Genomic DNA, 19496 nt, shown 5'->3' on the forward strand with positions numbered 1-19496 from the left:
GGTTTGTGGTGCCTCAGGACAGGACAGCCCACCCCTCAAAGAGGAGTGTTGGAAAAGTACCAGATGATGTAGGGGTGACCCTGTGACCCTCCCTTTATGGACCCAGACAATCAACATCTAAAAGGTCAGCCAGGGCACGTATGGTTTCATCTGTGTCTTATCTCACCCTGGACTGCCTTAAGTCACCGGCTCACATCAAAGGTCACATTCCTGAGAGCCTCACCCCACGCAGGCTCAACAATTTTCCCCCAACAATGACGTCACATGTGTACAGACTGTAAAGCCCTCTGAGGCAAATTTGTATTTTGCGATTTCGGGCTATACCAAAGTGAATTTAATTGAACGTAGTCTGAGGTGCTCTGAAGGCAGCACTGTACTGTCACACAGGTACTATTCACAAGTAAATTATGTGTGTAAAGAACGTTTGCATATGTTTTGGAATAAACACCCCATTGTTTTATTTCATTCTAAAGCATTTCACTTTTATTATATATTTTTTCCTTATTTTTTACAGCAAAACAGTGTTAGCATGATGACTTAAATATTAAACGGATTCACGTCTGAAACCTCACACACACAAACCGGAGTGTTGGCTTCAGCTTTGCATAATTTGTTCATTTTGTCAGTCATGGACGGATGGGCGTGGCTGCACATCTCTGTGCTCTGATTGGTCGGCTCGGTATTGCCAGTACAGTAGTGAAAGCCGGCCGTGTTGATTTCAGAAGTCATCATGGCGCTTACACCGCCAGCCAAAGGTAAAGAGCTGTCTTCTGCCAACCTTACCTAGTTAGGCGTCATCTCATCCGCCGTTCGCTTCTGAATTAGCGAATCGATTACCAAAAGGCCCGGGCCTCCCTGAAAGAGGCTGCCGTTTGCTTTTAGTTGATATTAAAGTGTACCCGACGTCAAACTGTTGCGAGATATAAAAGCTAATGCTAGCAACCCATATTCGCGTTACAACTTGGAAAGAGCTGTGAAATGAACAGTTAGCTAACACCGAAAGCTGGATGCCGTCTTTGCTCCGCTCATAAACGTCCCAACCGTAGCGTACGCGTTAGATATCTCTATCTAACGCATTGCGTGTTAATAGTCTTGTTCGTTCTTATCAGTTCAAGGCGTCCAGCCAGTAGAACGATAAGTAGCTAGCTAGCTAGCGAGAGAGCGCTCTACGATAACAGCTATGCTAGCTGAACGTTAGCCTTGTAGCTGTCTCACACAGTGTCACCGGGACACATCCGAGAGGATTTAACGTGTGAGGATGATAGCAGGCAAAACGGGGGTTATATCCACATGATCTCACTAGTGACCAGTCAGTGTCTTTGAGTTCATCATGTAATACTGAATATTTACCATTTGGCCCGCAATGCAAGTTGCTGACAATGGATCACAGTGATGAAGGAAAATGTTATGTAAAAATAAACAAAACACGAGAATGACCTGAGTGCACCCTGTGAATCATCTGACCATAGAAGGACACATTGCAATTATTTGATAATAATTTTACACACACTTTTGTTTTACAATCAGATTGGCTTTGTTTCTAAACTGCTGCATGCCTTCTTAGTCAAATGAAAATAAATTATATATTTTATCAGTTGATAATAATCTTGTGGCTTTTCTCCACCGTTAGTGAATCTTTTTACAGGAAATAGTGCAGATGAAGAAGATCAGACACCCAAAGTGTGTCTTTCACATTGGTGTATTAGATCTTTAAAACTCACTCAACCAGCTCTTAAATACGCTTTTCCATGAGTTTCACTTCTGCATGGTTGATATCAGCAGGGTGGCCCGGTGCTTGAGGTCCTTTTTGGATTTATTTGGTGAATGCTTGGTCGGATTTAGTAAACCAAACCTATTCTTTAATACAGACGGTGTATAGTCATTTTATTTGAGTTGTCTGGTGTGTTCTATGCATTCCGTTTCACATTCATCATAAAACGTGTTGCCTGCAAAGCCGGTAACCGGACCAAGTTCCAGCGTGTTGATGTCCTGTTGTGAGACCTGTGAGTTGTGCCAAGATTCAAAGGATGACTTTGTCTGTAGAGGCTCAGCACAAGCTGAGCTCATTCTTTACTCAGTTTTAAAGTAGACAACCATCAACATTTACCAGTAATTGCAGATATTTAGTGGTATTTGTCTTTTCAGCCCATCCAGTCAAAGTATCAATTTAACACATGCCCTTAAGGGTTTAATTAAGTCCATCCAGCATGAGATCACTTTAATAGACTTCAAAATAAAAAAAGTACGAAATGTGAGCAAAGACCTACATTATTATTTTCCTCTGCATTTAGATTTTACACCCATAATGCATCATTGTTCGTGGTTACGTTAATGTTTAGTGAAGTCTCATTTAAAGATTGGGCAATTCCTGAGACCTACTGCTCACCTACTTATAGCCACCAATACAACATGGGATTTAACGCGCCAATTCTGTGTGTGCACCAGTGTACGTTCACAAACGGCTCAGAAAATACTGTGTTGCGCTGCCGGTTCTCTGTGAGTTCCATTGTCTGAATGTTTGTATCTGGGTAGTTGACTGTATGATTAAACCAGTTAAACGTGTCCAATACGTCTCTCTTCCCTCTGCAGAGCACCCATATAGCCACCTCATTGAAACACTGAAAGATGACACGACCAAGTTCTTCAACCCACAGAAACTAAATGATCCACGATATGGTGAGTTCAGGCCTTCTGATTCAAAGAAAAGGGCACATATTTAGACTCCTATATATTCCTCTCTCGAAACCTTCTCCCGCTGGGATTTGTCTGACTCCGATCTCTCCATAATACGGTCTAACCACGCATTCATGTCAACGATATGAAAATCATTGTTGCATTAAGCTTTGGAAGCTTTTCTTCGGTTTGTAACATCATGGTCTGAATCCACTTGACACAAATGTACCAAAGACTGTGATCTGATTTAACTGGTGATTGTCTACAAAACAACACATTGTTTTTCTGTCCCTCCGTGTAGACAAGCTGCCTCTGTCCATCCGTGTCCTCCTGGAGGCAGCAATCCGTAACTGTGATGGCTTCCACACCAAAGAAGCCGACGTGGAGAACATTCTGGACTGGCAGCAGCAGCAGGATAAAACCGAGGTGCCGTTCTCTCCAGCGCGAGTCCTTCTCCAGGACTTCACGTGAGTTCCACCAGCGTCCGATCCACAAGGACTTTCAACAAATTGATAATATCAATACTTCTCATAGTTCTAAAAGACGAGTGTTCCGCTAAAGCCTTGAAGGAAGGTTTGGCTGATTGTATGTTTCCTCTCTCCAGCGGTATTCCTGCTATGGTGGACCTGGCCGCCATGAGGGATGCTGTGGCCAAACATGGCGTGGACCCTGGACTAGTCAACCCGAAATGTCCCACAGACCTCATCGTAGACCACTCGCTACAGATTGACTATAGCAAATGGTGTGTGTGTGTGTTTATATGATCCTATTTATACATTGAGAATGAGCTAAAGAGAGTGAGAATATACAGGAAAAAAACAGACATAATCTGTTGACCTGGTTTGTGTATTGATAGAAATGGGAATAAGTAAAAACGTACTTATTCCTCCTCTGTTGTGTGATACAACATATCTGCTTTTACCCACAGTGCCATTCAGAATGCCCCAAACCCCGGCGGAGGAGACGGCCCCAACCAGAGCCAAGGTCCCTCCAGGCGAGGCTCTCAGTGCGGGGGCCAGCGGGGCTCCTGCAGCAAAGCCTCGTGCAGCGACCCCCCAGCCTCACCGGGTCGACCTGCAGCCGTCCAGCAGATCGAGAACACTCCTCTGCTCTGCCCGTTCCACCTGCAGCCCCTGTCTGAGTGAGTGCGCTGGTACAAAAGAAAGGAATGTTCCGAACTTCTGTTTGGCCAATTAAAAGACGGGACGTTTTTAAGTTGATTTCACGTCCACAGACAAACGGCCAGAGGGTAATTTTACCCCGTCTAGGGTGCTACAGAAAAAGGGTGTGGTTTAGTTAGATCATTTGTAACGTTGGGTCTTTGTTCATGTTGCTATGGCGGTATTAGCATCAGGTAAATTACATGTAATGTAAACTCAGAAGAACAAGAAACAGGAAAGTGCAATTTCATCAAATTAGCCGATTTACAATTTGCTATAGATAAGAGCCATTATAAGTACAATTAGTTTAGCGTTGTTAGTCGAGGTAGAGTCTGAACAGGTGAGAGAAGATGTGAAGGCTCTCTGGGTTCCTGATGTCATCACGCAAAGAAATGGAAGCATCAGGAAAACCCTGACGCTAAATGATTTGACATTCAATTTTTAGTAAATGGTAACTATTATACAAGTAGTACCAGAACCATAACATCAGTAACGTACTTGTGGAATAATAAGTACGCTGGCTAACATTAGACTTAATGGCAATAATGCTAAACAGGTTCGTTTTTGATGAATAAAAACAACACCGGACTAATTAATAGCCACAAGCGTGACACACCAATATGTAACCTGACTAAGGCTCTGATAACGCCGTATTGATGGTTGATTTGACTTTGCATCCCGTTTTAAATGATCTCGCCGATTGACAGAGTTCCCCTTCAGCAGGTCTCGTTCTGATTTGTTCTCTTTTCTGCAGCACTGAAACAGCTGTGAAGAATCAGGAACTGGAACTCGGCAGAAACAAAGAGAGGCTCGAGTTCTTTAAGGTACCATCAGACAGTCCCCATTATCATTCCGTTATGTTTCCTTTAACTATCTGACGGTCGACTTCCTGATCATGATCAGTAGTCCAAAGCAAAGTTGACAAATTGTCGCACAACTTTTGCAATTAAACCGAAGTCGTATTTTCTGCCTCATGGAAATGTTCTGTAGCTTTCAATGAAAAGCAAAATAATTTGGTGTCTCCTTTGTCAACCGAACAGTGGTGTTCAAAGGCGTTCAAGAATGTGAACGTGGTCCCGCCGGACGTCGGCGCGGTGCACCAGGTGAATCTGGAGTATCTGTCCAGAGTGATCCAGGTGGCCGACGGCTTCGTCTACCCCGACAGCGTGGTGGGAACCGACTCGCACACCACCATGATCAACGGCCTGGGCATCCTGGGCTGGGGTAAGCCGTCGTCCAACCTTAAAAAGTTCTCACCCGTCGCAGTCTCATTTTTCCCAAATCAGGCGCATTGATTAAATAAATACATGGTTTCCTCCACCAGGTGTCGGGGGAATAGAGTCTGAAGCGGTCATGCTGGGCCAGCCGGTGTCTCTGACCCTTCCTCGGGTGGTGGGCTGCAAGCTGGTGGGCTCCATCAACCCTCTGACCACCTCCATAGACATCGTCCTCGGCATCACAAAGGTAACAGCGCTCGGCCCTCCTTCATTGGTCAGTCCCATTCAGTGGATCCACCACTGAATTTGAAAAAGTTCCAGTCGGTAATTTTTGAATTCTCAAACAAAGCGTGTTACTGCAACAAGCAGAACTGAAACCGATGTCCTCTAGAGATGTGGTACCAAAATCCGCTGTGCACAGTCATGGTTCAAGTTGTAGTAAATGTCACCGGGAAAACACTCTTGCTTACGTAACTTCTGCGTTGGTTTTGCAGCACTTGCGGCAGGCCGGGATCGCTGGGAAGTTTGTGGAGTTTTTTGGCGCCGGCGTCTCCCAGCTGTCGGCCCCCGACCGGACCACCATCGCCAACATGTGCCCAGAGTACAACGCCACCGTCAGCTTCTTCCCCGTCGACCAAGTCACCCTCAGGCACTTTAAAAAGACGAGTGAGTCGCCAAAGGCGAGGCTGCTCACTAAGAGCTAAAATCTCCGATTCGGTGGTGCTGTTGTTGACCGACTTGTCGTCATTTTCCTTCCAGATTTTACAGAGGAAAAACTTGAACTACTGGAGGCTTACATGAGGGCTGTAAAGCTTTTCCAAAGCTACGATGAACTCACAGAAGAGCCTCAGTACTCTGAGGTAAAGTGTCAAACCCTGCAGGTCAGAGCTGCTGTGACGGACGATCGATATCGATGGTATGACAGGTTTTTTTTTTTTTTTGTCTGTGAGCAGGTGATTGAGCTCAACCTGAACTCCATCGTGCCTCATGTGAGCGGACCGAAGAGGCCTCAGGACAGAGTGGCAGTCAGCAGGATGAAAGAAGACTTTCAGAGTTGTCTCGATGAGAAGGTAACGAACAGAAAAACATGAATGTGTACTTCTGCCCTTTATTTTTTAATGTCTACATGTTCAAGAAATAAAATGCTTCAAATCAAAATCAAATCAAATCAAAACAGGCGCGCAAATGACCCCCCCCCTCCCCACCCCCCCCGCGTGCATTTAACGGTTTACAAACGTGTCCTCTGTTCTCCCTGGTGGGGCTGCAGGTCGGCTTCAAAGGCTTCCACATCTCCAAGGAGAAGCAGGACACGTGCGTCCCTTTCCTGCACTGTGGTCAGGAGTACCAGCTGGCCCACGGCTCGCTGGTCATCGCCGCCGTCATCAGCTGCACCAACAACTGCAACCCGTCCGTCATGCTGACCGCAGGTACAGAGCCATGAGTCCGAAAACATTCGACCCGTATACCAGTTGTAATTATCAAATTCTGGCTGCTTTGCATAACGCGTCTGTTTATGGGATTGACAGGTCTGCTGGCCAAAAAGGCTGTGGAGGCGGGGCTTGTTGTCAAGCCTTACATTCGGACCAGCTTGGCTCCTGGAAGTGGCATGGTCACTCACTACCTCAATACCAGTGGAGTGCTGCCTTACTTTAGCCAGCTGGGGTAAGCAAGTGTGTCCGGCCGCGCACGCACGCGCACACACACACACACACACACACACACACACTATTATTTTGTCTATTCCATTTACGGGGAAAAAGCTGTAAGACTGTACAAAGCTGCACAAAGTAACAGATTCAGACCCTTTTTATTGTTATTATTCTGCCGATGGCGTTGGTTTACTGACCAAATAAACGAAGCGTGCTCTGAAAACCAAAAGAGAGAAGGCTGGATGATTCACAGCGCCGCGTTTTCCTTCACGCTCCAGGTTCGAGGTGATCGGCTACGGCTGCGCCACCTGTGTGGGGAACACGGCTCCGTTACCCGACGCCGTCGTGGATGCAATCAAACAGGTCAGAGCTCCGTGGCGCAATACTAAGCTGTTGTGTAGATCACAGAGAAAAAGAGAGGGCCTCTCTTCTGAACCGTCGGCCTGCTGTGTTTCAGGGGGACCTGGTGGCCTGCGGAGTGCTGTCTGGCAACAGGCAATTCGAAGGGCGCCTGTGCAACTGTGTGCGGGCCAACTACCTAGCCTCCCCCCCCCTGGTGGTGGCGTACGCTCTTGCAGGGACCGTGGGAATCGACTTTGAGAAAGAGCCTCTGGGTAAGGGGGGCAGGCAGGGGGAGCCCTCTGAAACCTCCAGGTCATTACAGGATTTTAGGACTTGGGCTGATTACAGTGGGTGAACGTTTAGCGATCGTGTGTCTTGTGCAGACATGCGTCGGCCACACAGCGAGGGACAAAGGAGCATTGTGGGTAGTTTGAGGTCTAAGCGCCTGTTTAAAGCAGGTGGTGATTATAAAAGTGTGAGGGTAACATGAAGCATCCTGTTGTGCAGGTGTGACCTCCGAGGGGAAGGAGGTGTATCTCCGTGATATCTGGCCATCCAGGGAGGAGGTCCAGCAGACGGAGGAGGACACCGTCATCTCTTCCATTTTTAAGGACCTCAGGGGAAGGATGGAGGTCAGGACAAGAGCCGTCTTTATTTGTATTATGTCCCTTTCCATTAAGTAAAGTGAGTTGATGATTATCACTATGCTTGCTGTCTCTCTCCAGAAAGGGAACTCGCTGTGGAACAACATCGAATATCCAGATTCTGTGGTTTTCCCCTGGAATCACAGGTCCACGTATATCCGCCCGCCGTCTTTCTTCAGCAAGTTGGTAAGTCTTCAGGCCTTTGGAGTCGTTATGTTGCACAGTCCTCAAATTTGACATATAGAGAAATGAATAATATGACGTATAAGTGTCTCCTCTGCTTGCCTTCTTGTCTCAGAGTAAAGAGGTGCCCCCTCCTCAGTCGATAGAGAACGCTCACGTCTTACTGTTCCTCGGGAACAAAGTGACGACGGACCACATCTCCCCAGCCGGCAGCATCGCCAGGGCCAGCGCCGCCGCCAAGTACCTGCTGAGCAAACGGTCAGTTTCCCCTCAGACGGGTCGGCGAGGCTCACGGGGAAGTGCAGACTGAGTGAACAGCGTCCTCGTCAGCGGCCCAAATTCAATAGGACTTCTTATTTAGCCTGTCCTACCACTCGGAAGGACTGGGGGCGTTCCATGTCGAAGTGTCCCTGAGCAAGACACCCAACCCCTAATTGGGCAAAATGTAAAAACCTTTGGATAAAAGCGTCAGCTAAATGACCTGTAATGTGTGGAAGAGCAAAGTTTATCTTTTAGTTAAACGTTTATGGAAAACTTTTGAGAAGAAAATGTCAATCCAACAGCTGCAGGAAATATACGTCAAAAACAAAGCTTGTTAAAGTGCAGTCACAGGACACACTCGTTTAGTTACATCTCACGTTGTTGCTCGTCACCTCAGCCTGACCCCGCGGGAGTTCAACTCGTACGGCGCTCGCAGAGGGAACGACGCGGTGATGACCAGAGGAACGTTCGCCAGCATCAAGCTCCAGAACCGATTCATCGGCAAACCGGGGCCCAAGACGTTACACATTCCTTCAGGCCAGACGGTGAGTGAGGACCTCTTCAAGGGCAGCGAGCCCCGAGGCGGCTTGACGCCCGTGAGTGTGTTTAGTAACGTCACAGCAGCTGCCATCATCCCGTCCGCCCTTTTCCCCGTCAGCTGGATGTCTTCGAGGCAGCTGATCGCTATCAGAGAGACGGTGTTCCCCTCATCATCCTGGCGGGCAAAGACTACGGCTCCGGAAACTCCAGGGACTGGGTGGCCAAAGGGCCGTACCTGCTGGTAACCCGCAGCACACACACTGTCCTGTGAACCTTTAACCCCAAGTAGTCAATTTGCATCCCATTCACCTTCTGCCCCCCTCCCTCCTCCTTCGACAGGGGGTCCGCGCGGTCATCGCCGAGAGCTTTGAGAAGCTGCACAAGAAGCAGCTGGTGGGAATGGGCATCATGCCGCTGCAGTTCCTGCCCGGCGACAGCGCCGACTCGCTGGGGCTCAGCGGGAAGGAGCGCTTCACCGTTGCCATGGCGCAGCCCGGCGGGCCGAGCCCGGGGCAGCGGCTCACGGTGGAGGTGGGCAACACCGGCGGTGTGACTGTCTTGGGAAAAAACACTTAATTTTTTTATTTATTGCAATAAAAACCCGTTGATCTTGTCCTCCTCCAGACCAGCCAGGGGAAGTCCTTCTGCGTCACTGCGCTGCTCGACACGGAGATGGACGTCACGCTGTTCCGACACGGAGGTCACCTGAGATACGTGGCTCGGACGCTGCTGTGAGACGTCCCGACTGCCGAGGATTTGTCCGCTTGAAGCTCTCCAGACTTTTGGAGTCGCGAGACGTCCCCTTTTCTGCGTCCTGGTCACCACGCGATGACGTTCACTCAACGAGGAGATGAAAACCCAAGACGACCTTCGGACATCGTTGTTTTAGTTTTTATTGTGTTGGAGGCCGGATTTTGCTGCGTACCGAGAGGACGTTTGAGCTAAGAAGAAATTAATCCAGTCCGCTTCAATCCTGCCTAGAAAGGCTGACATGGTGCGCGGTACAACGCCGTGAATACTTAGTTTTTTAGTTTGGACCCTGTTTTTACCAACATACCAAGTAAAGTCTCCGTGCGGAATTGACGTTTTGTGAGAAATGTGAACTCCGTCTCATGGCTGCATCATGAAGCTGCATAGAATGGAATGGTCTACAGTCCTGTGCATCCCATTAAAGTTGAACTATACAATACAAACGTTGATAATCCATTAGTGTTAATCCACAAAGTAGCAGATGCTTTTAAACGGTTTGATTCCTTTTGGTGCAAAAAGAAGTTTGTAACATTTCAGGCAAACTGGTGCCGAGGTGAGAAGTCAAAGCTGCATTAAGTGTAATCACATCGCTCCGTATCCTCGGTGCTCCTCACTTCTGTCAGATTTATCGAATATAACTAAAGCCCCTTGCATGAGATTAGCGAAAAATGACTGATAATAAATGCTCATTTGTCAGTTTATTTTGCAGTTTAAATTGAAGGAAAAGTGAATGGATGAACACCAGTACCGGCCTCTATTACAGTTTCCGTCCTTGAATGAGAACCTACACATGCGCAGGTACTGGACTTCTGACAAAGTATCTGCAACATAGACTGCATCCTTTATCCTTTTCTATTTTGTAGACAGCGTGGTTTAATACTGGCTGTGTTTTAAGAGAAGTTATTTATTGGTCACACCATTCTGTAACACGTTAGAACTCGGGTTTTCGTTTTAAAAGTCATTGTTTCTGCAGCGTGTCACGTTTTAAGTCCTTCATTCAGTCCCACAAAGCATGTGATCAAAGTGCATCGCTGCGTATCTGAGCGGTATAGTAAGAGACTAAAGATCTAAAGACTAGGAACTATACGACTTTATTACATCATTTAAAATGGATTATGGCTAACAAATGTCAAAATAAAACAGCAAATACTCTGTTTTAATAAGTATTTTCTGTGATTTCTTGACATTTTAAATACCATGACATCATCGAATGCTTTTCACTGCATACTTTTGATCAACTATCAGATTTATTTCTATGGAATATTTAGATATACTATTCTATAGTATGACTTTATAACAAGTATCCAATATGATGCTAAGAAAAAAATAAGACTGAATGGAATCTCCAAGTGTAAACAGTGCAACTTTTATTGATTTGTTTTAAAAGAAATTTCTATGACACATTGCTTTGCACATTAACACAAACAACCAGTCGTATCAGAGTGCTGGCTAACAGAAAAACAGCCGGCTTCCAATGATCAAAAGAAAACGTCTGCATATTAAATGATTGCGTCGCTACACAACTAAAGGTGTGCAAACGGGAAATTAAAGCTGTAATCAAAAATAAGCTGTAATCAAAACAACTTGTCAGCATGAGGTTCATCATGACATTACGTTTAGTACTCTAATAAATTTTAGTACGTTGTGCCCATTTACTAGTCACAGTATTTAGTGATTAAATGAATACCTCATCAACACACACAATAAATCCAATAAAGTACTGATGATTATATATTGTCATGCAAAGAAAGAAAACAGTTGCTGGTTCCAGTTCCTCAAATGTAAGGATCTGCTTCATATCTGCTCAATATCATTGGAAATTAAAAATGGTACCCAGTTGATGTATATTCACCGTAGTGTATCAATCTGTCATGTTTTTGTGTGTGGAGCAATTTGAAATCTACATCGTCACGTTCACACACTCCCGATAGGACCCAAACTAAGATCGCTTCATACCGCCACAGTTAACCTAAATATAAAACAAGATTCCAACGGTTACTCAGATAAAACCATTTCAAGACGTCTCCTGGGCGTGGTGGCATTTCATAGACTTGTTTTTGACAGAATAACACACTGAAATGATCTTTTATTTGCATATTACCGCCAAGTACATCTTAAAGCAGAATTCACAACCCAACAGGCGGCGTTTGCGTTCCATCCATTTCACTTCCTCAGCGTGAACCTGCAGACTTTGAGACTTGCTCAGGAATGTTGTCGCACACGGTCGACGTGTCAGCTGTTTCTCGGTTTTTGCAGTTAGTCAACAGACCGGATGCTTTTTTCCTTTTTTGTATGTGCTACTTTTTCCACAGTTTTAAGCAGGAAAATAGAGAAGGGAAAAAGTTTGTAGTAAACAGGCATGAAAACACCAGCGTGGTTCTCCAAGCCCCAAAGTGGAAAACACCAAGAAACACCATTTGGACTGAAAAAGGCACAGACATGTGTGGTTATAAGAGTGAAGTTTGTACTGTGATTGACATCTCTGAAACATTGAGCTCACAACCTCTGACCTACAATGCAACCCTTGACCCCAGCTGTAGACACCGCCGCCGCCCCCCAGCATCAATAGCATTTCAAATATGAGAGACTTAACAAAACAAAAAAACATGGCTGGTACTTAAGTACTTCATCCACCTGGTAAGTGCTCATTTTTTTCCCTTTTAGTGGTAGAAAACAGTGAGAATCACGGCCACTTTCTTTCTCTGGGTCCCCAGAAACATTTGACGAGCGAGCAGCCTGTAAACAATTAACCAGAGCGGATGTGAAGAAGCTCCCGATCGCATCATCCTGAGGACGACGGACTCGCTTCCCGTCTCTCCTGGAAACTACTGGAATCATTCATCTATTCTCCTGTGTCCATATCGTTGTATAGGCAAACTTCTCTTTTAAGAAAATATTTGTGGAAGGTTAAATGGAAATATACAATTAGTAATACAATAGAGTACAGAGCTATATGTTAAAGGTGATTAAAAAAAACAGGTTGATTGTATCTCCGTTTACAATGCGCGCGTTTTCCTTGGTTCAAAAGGCAAGAGGTAAAGTGTATAAGAAAAAGGCCGCCCGTTAAGTCGTCCGAAAGCCTGCTGCTCGAGAATCAGGCGATCGCTTTTGCTTCTGGTAAGAAAGCCTCCCAGTACTTTATGAGCTGGGGAAGAAGGAAAGAAGAGACGTCAGTGTCTGACGGGACCAATATTTCCATATAGAAATGTGAAATATTATATGTTCGACACTCACCTGTTGCTGAGACTGCAGATGACACTCCAAGTAGTTAATTATCTCTCTTTTGAAGTTCTTGGCCTTTTCTTTCTGTAGCGTCACATAAAAGATACAAATCAGTCATGAGTGTCATTTTCATCTGTGCACGTGAATGCATAAAGAGGAGCGTCCGTACGTCAAAGCGGTTCACTTCCTTGCGCACAGTGGCAGAAACTTTGTCAAAGTCTCTCTCGTACTGCGTCACTTTAACCTCCCACTGTGGAGGAGAGGAAAAGGTCAAAGGTCAGCACAAGCACGTCAGGATATTGAAAATTGAGTTCTGTAAGTCAGAAATAAAACATCTCATTCTCCTGAAAGAAATTGCTATGTGCTATTCATAATGATGAACATCTTTTCGATGGAAACCAATCTGCCGCTTTTCTCCGCTGGTGGGTTCGTACCTCAGCGATCTCCTCTTTGGCCAGCTGCAGTTTGTCGGGCTTGTTGGCCCACAGCAGTTTGGCCTCAGTCTCCCTCTTCTTCTGCAGAGCGGCCTGAGCGTCCTGCCAGCGCTGCCACGCCTTCATGCGGTGATCAAACGACCCCTGCAGGACGCGAACGCACACGTTTATATTTGGACATTATCTTTTGTCGTGAAGCTGAGGCTCATGTTCAAAACACTAACTACGTGTCGCGTCTTTATTGTTTGTTAAAAAGTTATTTCGGTTGTTGTGTGAGAGATTTCTCTTCACAGGAATGCATTTTGTCTCAAAGTCTAATTGTGACTTTGTACAATGTCTTTGTATAGAGCAAATATAAATATAATCACACAAATCTTTAAAAAATTAAATCTTTTTGAGGTCATAGTGAATGTAGCAATAAGCGATATCGAAGAAATTGAAACTCTACATATCTAGTTTAAACTTTTTGAAGGGGAAGCGCTTTGGTTAATTAAACATTGAAGGTGTCTTTTTTTAAGTTTAAACTACTCAGCAAAGAGTTGGAGATTTTCTCGGTACCCTCACGGCTCCAAGCAGGCGGACGTAATCCGCGATGAGTTCGGCGAAGCTGAAAGTGTCGTTAGCAGCCTGCTCCTGGTGTAACTGCTCCATCTTGTCCTCCACCTCTGCCAGCTGGGAGAGAGCTCGGGACAGGGCGGTGTTGTCCTCTGCGCTGCCCAGCATGGCCGTGCTTTTGGCAAAACTGGCTGTGTTCAACGACAACTCTGGAGGGGAAGAGAGAGACCAACATCTGTGAAGCAGGCGCTGTCCAACTAAAACATGAACAATAAATGAGGGGCATCTGGAGCTCTTGCTGGACGTGGGTTTGTGTGAAAATGACACTTTCTCTGTAGAACATTGGTAATGAGATCGGATGAGGAGCCCCCTGCTGGCCATTAGAGAGAATGCAATCTTAGGCATCTCAACATGGGCTTCACTTTCAGACCCCGAGGTTGTGTGTCAAAATGATCCTCTTCTCTTTGCCATTAAAGTCAGAACAATACATGATCAGCTTTGGACACGTATTGAAGGATTCTTCTTCTGTGGTTGGAAGGGAGGCGACTAACCTTTCCTGTGAACGACCAGAGACTCGACCAGTGTGTGGAGCTTCCGGAACTGCTGGTCTGCAGACTCCACCTCCTGCAGCTTCTCTTCAAACCACTGCAACACACACACGAGTTTGTACGACTGTTTAGCTCGATTACATTACAATTGTATGCTTGGATTTCTTTACCACAGTTTCTTGGCGGTCCACCAAGGTGTTATTCTATCCAAATATTTATACTTTCACACGCACCTCGATGCTACATGTATGGAAAAAAATAAAAGTGTTGATCTCAGAAAAATGACTAAATGCATCTTGAAATTCAAGCCAATGTTCTGATTAATGCCACTCAGCAAAAACTTAACGGAGTCCTTGAAATGTTCTGCTTTTTACTCGGATTTCATCACAACGGAAGAGATGAATCTGCTGCTTACAACAGTTTTCACTCCTGGGAAGCCGTGATGCAACAAAGCGTCCGATCACAGCTGAACTCACCACGTCCGACTCGTTCATCTTGATGGTCATTTTGCTGACGGCGTCTGTTGCTTTGTTGATCATCTTCAGGAAGCCGGCGCCGCTCAGAGCCTGTGTGCCCACTGCTCTGGGAAGCTGAGAGCATGGACGCATTTTACAATACAGACGATCAGCTAAGAATATAGCAAAACGTCAGACACTCAAAGGGTAGTAAGTATTTCTTTAAAAAATGTAAAAAGTACACATTTACAGTGGCTCACGCATGAACTAAATAAATGTTCATTTCATAGAGACACAACATCCCCACTGCCCTCCGAACGCAGCTTACTTCCTCTCTCTCCAGAAACTCTCTAACATCCGGATCTTGGAGAAGAGACGGGTGATTCACGACCCTCTGGAGATATCTGTTGAACGAGGAAATGCAAAGAGAGGCCTAACTTTCCATCGCCAGGCAAGAGCATCGTGGTTTTTGTGACTTAATTGACATGAAGCAGCTTTGATTGCCTCCCCCCTCCTTTACCTCTCCAGAGCGGCTCTTCTTCTCTCCACAAAGTCTGCAGATGAGGAATCTTCCTTTCCCACCTTCACCTTCGTCATACCTTTGCGAGATAACAACCGTTCTTAAAGCTGACAGAGATCACACTTAAACTCGCGGTATCATCAGTAAAGCCGAGTCAGCCTACCCAGAATGCTCTTCTCGGGGGGCGGAGGCACGATGAAGCCGTTGGGTCCGTGCTTTTCAGACAGCTTCTCGTAGAGGCCGAGGAAGTCGCTGAACCGTCGCCTCACTGTAAAGGTCTTGTTGCGGAACATGGCCAGCTGGGTCTGAAACACGTTCACGTCGTTGGTCGGGTGTAATCCACCTACGAGGCTTTAAGCTTGAGCTACTACTACTAGTAAAGTGTCACCACACATCCAACTGGGCAAACGTCCTCTGAATTGAAGATAACCAACTCTGGGTTAAATGTAATGCTCCATTCAACAAGTTTTTACCTGTGTGGTTACTTTGTAGGCCATGTAGGCATTCATCCCATCACCTGGACAAAGAAAACGATTAAAGTCAGTGCAAGAAATCACTAGTTTCACTAATTGAGGGCTTAGTCTCGAGGTTTGAAAAAATGTAATCAAGCATCTGAAAACAACCGGTGCTTGCTTAATGTTTATAGCCCATAGGATAGTGCATTGACCGATGACCAGCCTTCTGCATTAGTAATGAAGAATAAAGCAAATGAAAACAGAATTTAAATAAATAAGCTTCACCTATTTTTTCAGGGTCTTTGACAGAGATGGAGATCTCAAATTCGTCTTCCTGCTCTTCTTCTCCTCCTTCTTCTTCATCCAACTGAAACACAGTGAAGAGAGAGTGTAACACCACCTCATCTTCATTTCCTTTAGACCTGGGATTTAGTGTATTTTTAACCAGTAACATAGAAAAGAAATGCAATTTACAGATATTATAGAAATCATCAATTGCCAAATCCCTGAACTTTGTTTTTCACTGGTTACTTGGTTGCAGTCGCTCTGGGAACGCCGCGCTTGGATTAGTTGGTGTGTACCTCTTCCAGGGAAGCAGACTGGGACTTGGCCAAGCTGGCAGCTGCTGACAAGGCGGAGGCGGACGCAGACGGTTTGGCCGACACGTCTTTCCGTCTCTCGTCCCGCGGACTGTCCAGAGAAAGCTCCACGGTGGCTTCTGTCAGAGAGGAAAAAGAAAACACAAGAAGCCAGACTGAGGTCATTACATGCCAACGGGAAATGTAAAGCGAGATTTGCATTATGTTCTTTGCATACTTGACGGGCCGGCACAAACAAATATGCAAATGCTTGCACAGACAGTTTCATTTAATGGATACTTTTAAATTACATGTGGTCTGGTGCTCGTCAACTGAAGTCACAAGTGTTTTATTGGGATTTTCCCATTAGTGCACAGTAAGGTCTGATTGCAGGTGTCCCTGTCGTACAGGTAATAGTTAAATTGTCTAAAGCGATGCCATGAGTCTGCTGATGTTTGGTCTAAAGACTACTAGTTTGAAAATGAATGCAAGTTGCATTGGCATCAGGTATTGCAAAAGAAAATTATTTCTTTCAGTCATGAATCCAAAGATGTATGTACACTGTGGTGCTAAATCATTTAAAGATTTTGACATGAAATTAGAGTTTCATCCTCCATCTGTCTCCATTAACTTCCTGTCAGCTTTCTGCTGTCCACTATCTCAGTAGAGATACTTTAATCAACTGAAATTAGAGGATAAACAATTGAGGTCTAAATGATGCAAACACTTACACAATAAGGACAACAACAAAAAAAAAAACAGTGGACCCACCGGCAAATATATCCGTCTCCTCCTCAGAATGGACCCCGTTAGTCTTGGAGTTGACCGTGCTGGCGTTCTTGATGCCAGGCACTGCAGTGACGGCTTCCTCAGAGAAGAGATCAGCGGCCTCCTGTAGCGGGCCGCCTGTGTTGCTAACGTTACTGCCGGCTTTGGTTGCGACGGGCTTTCCCCTCGGCTCCTTGCTGACGGGTTTCTTCGAGGCGGCCCCGAGCGGCTCGCCGAACAGATCCTCGTCAGGTTCACCGAAGAGGCTTTTCTGTGGCTGATGGGCAGATTTATGCTGCCGAGGATCCGCGAAAAAGTCGCTTCCCTCGTCTTCGAACAGATCGACTGTGGCCCGGCTGGGGATTTTGGCATCAGCAGCGGCTGGAGAATCACTTAGAAGGTTCACCAGTGGGTCAACGAATCTGTCCCTGGCAGGTGGCGGCTGTTGTGAGTCACCGGCTGGCAAATCATCGCTGAGGTCGATAATTGAATCTGTGGACGTTTCTTTTGCTTCCTGTTCCTCATCATTGCTTCCTGTTTTCCTGTCTCCGGGTGGATCGGTGACATCATCGGCCGCTTCCCTCTTATGTGCTGCTGTTTCAATAGTAACGTCCGCCACCACTACTTTCCCTCGCGGAGCTTCAGCTTCACCTCCAAATAGGTCAACAAAATCATCGGCGGGTTCGTCTAAAGGGATCTCAGTTGCGTCCGTGGCCGCGTCTCCGGGAGAATCGGTTATGTTGCCCGTAAGGTCGACAAAGTCATCCGAGGGCTCGCTTGCATCTTCGCTCGTCGGTTTGTTTTCCGTTTGGCTGCTGAGGGGCTCGATTAAGGGATCATCCATGATGTCACGGGGAGGCTTCATTGAAACGTCGCTGGGTTGACTGGCAGGTGATGGCGTGCTGCCATGTTCAGTCAGTGGAGAGTTAACCTGGAGATTTGGGGGGGAAACGGGCAGAAGGGTGGATTGTTTTTAAACATGGCTGGACATAACATTCTGTCAATTGGTATTTCATCTGGATAATATAATGATAGGCACAAATTCCAATATTCTTCAGCTGAATGAGATGTTAATTGTTTAATTTGCCTGACAAACCGCTTAAACAAAAACATTCGCACACCATAGTCACAGCTTAACACAGATTTATATTTAGCCAGATCACAACAATTTAAATGGATTTTAGGAGACTGAAAAGAACAAAACAAGCATTTGCGAAGGAGACAATTAATCTACACTCAGGTTCAAGTTTATTAGGTACTTCTAGCTCAACATAATACAACATTCCAGCAATACATCTCATTTCCAAAGTTTTTGTAAAAAACGTTTATAGAAAAGGTGTTAATTAAACTTAAAAAGGTAATTTTGGAGTTTTATGGTGCTGTTGAATTGTTGTGTTTAAGAACAGAGGCGTACTTTTGATTTCTACCCTCACTGAAGAAAACATTAGATAAACCTCTCCGCTTTGAGAATCTTGTGAACAGGTAAAATAAATGAGATATTTCCTCATAGTGTGGGTGTTAAGATAAAGATGTCCATAATCCCTCTTAACCGGTTCCTGCAGCATTATCCAAACATGTGGTTGTAAAACACAACTTCCCCAAACTCAACCTGCAGTTAAATCATGTTGTTTTATAGTGAGAGAAAAGATGTGTGTCCCCCCCCCCCCCCCCCCCCCCCGCATTAGCAACAACTCAGTGGAGGTGAAACGTAAATAACCTTACATCAGCTAAAAAGGTAACATCCAGAACTTGCTGAGTAGTGTCGTTTCAATGCAGCAGAGGGGGGGGGGGGGGGGGGGGGGGGGAATCAAAAGACAGCAACTTTCCAATCTCTCCTCTGAACTTTGAATGTGGGAAAACATCCGGGTTGTGACCACGTGACCACAGCTCACTCACATGACAGGAGGCTGCGGGAGCCAGATTTTTATGCTCGTTCGACCACAAAATAAAAAGGAAAAGTGCATTTCAACCACTGATCGTCGTGTGAATGAATGAATCCAAGATTATCGTCAACCTTCACTAACAAGCCGCAGACCTCTTGCCCGACATTGAGCTGCTGCTTTCCCAAAAAGGGTTGAAGAGGACACGGTCAGATTTTAGTGAAAGTTAACCTCGAGATGTTAGAAGACACCATGCACAGAAAACGTATAATTTGACAAATAGGAACTTCTGTTCGATGCATTAACTCGACTCGATAAAAAAAAAAAAAATCACAGCTAGGAACTTTCCGAAGAAAAATGCCAAAAAATGCTCTTACCTAAAACAGGCTAAACGTGTGTCAGCACCCTTCCAAAACTTTTGCCCGCAGTGCCCCATTAGCTCTCTTCGTTAGCTTTCGGCGTCAGTTAGCCGAATATCGCCAGAAGGCTTTAGCTTAGCGCGAGACACGTACCGCGCTCGTGAAGAGCTCGTCCCCGACGTCGTCTTCGTCGCTATCGCGGCCTCCCACCTCCTCTGAGTCCAGCACATCGTGGTCCTCGGAGTCGGGGAACGGAGGAGGACTGCGCTCCGAGCTGGTCGCCATCTTCAATCTGCTTAAAAC

General features: G+C 45.8%; 2 protein-coding genes across 3 annotated transcripts; one reads left to right on the forward strand and one right to left on the reverse strand.

The window, feature by feature from the left end:
* Positions 1-634: 634 nt before the first annotated feature.
* On the forward strand, positions 635-9862 carry ireb2 (iron-responsive element binding protein 2). Its single transcript, XM_040163552.2, has 22 exons — positions 635-755; positions 2590-2676; positions 2975-3140; positions 3278-3415; positions 3602-3814; positions 4588-4657; positions 4874-5057; positions 5158-5297; positions 5545-5716; positions 5810-5910; positions 6004-6120; positions 6318-6477; positions 6577-6712; positions 6978-7062; positions 7157-7313; positions 7549-7673; positions 7767-7871; positions 7984-8126; positions 8527-8674; positions 8788-8910; positions 9009-9200; positions 9294-9862. Exons 1-22 carry the CDS (start codon positions 731-733, stop codon positions 9402-9404), a joined length of 2898 nt encoding a protein of 965 aa, XP_040019486.2. The 5' UTR covers positions 635-730; the 3' UTR covers positions 9405-9862.
* Positions 9863-10763: 901 nt separating this feature from the next.
* Positions 10764-19492, reverse strand: snx1a (sorting nexin 1a). 2 transcript variants are annotated; one of them, XM_040163555.2, is made up of 15 exons: positions 19212-19492; positions 16958-17885; positions 16190-16326; positions 15894-15975; positions 15627-15670; positions 15317-15458; positions 15154-15232; positions 14962-15037; positions 14655-14768; positions 14182-14275; positions 13634-13839; positions 13076-13219; positions 12811-12891; positions 12654-12725; positions 10764-12564 (listed from the first exon to the last, which is right to left on the reverse strand). In XM_040163555.2, the coding sequence occupies exons 2-15, from the start codon at positions 17817-17819 to the stop codon at positions 12514-12516; spliced, it is 2184 nt and encodes a 727-aa protein (XP_040019489.2). In that variant the 5' UTR covers positions 17820-17885; positions 19212-19492; the 3' UTR covers positions 10764-12513. The 2 variants fall into 2 exon arrangements, with proteins under 2 accessions (XP_040019489.2, XP_040019487.2); XM_040163553.2 differs by having other exon boundaries at positions 19347-19479.
* Positions 19493-19496: the final 4 nt, after the last annotated feature.

This window comes from Gasterosteus aculeatus, chromosome X (genome assembly GCF_964276395.1).
Source record: "Gasterosteus aculeatus chromosome X, fGasAcu3.hap1.1, whole genome shotgun sequence".
Classification (NCBI taxonomy): domain Eukaryota; kingdom Metazoa; phylum Chordata; class Actinopteri; order Perciformes; family Gasterosteidae; genus Gasterosteus; species Gasterosteus aculeatus.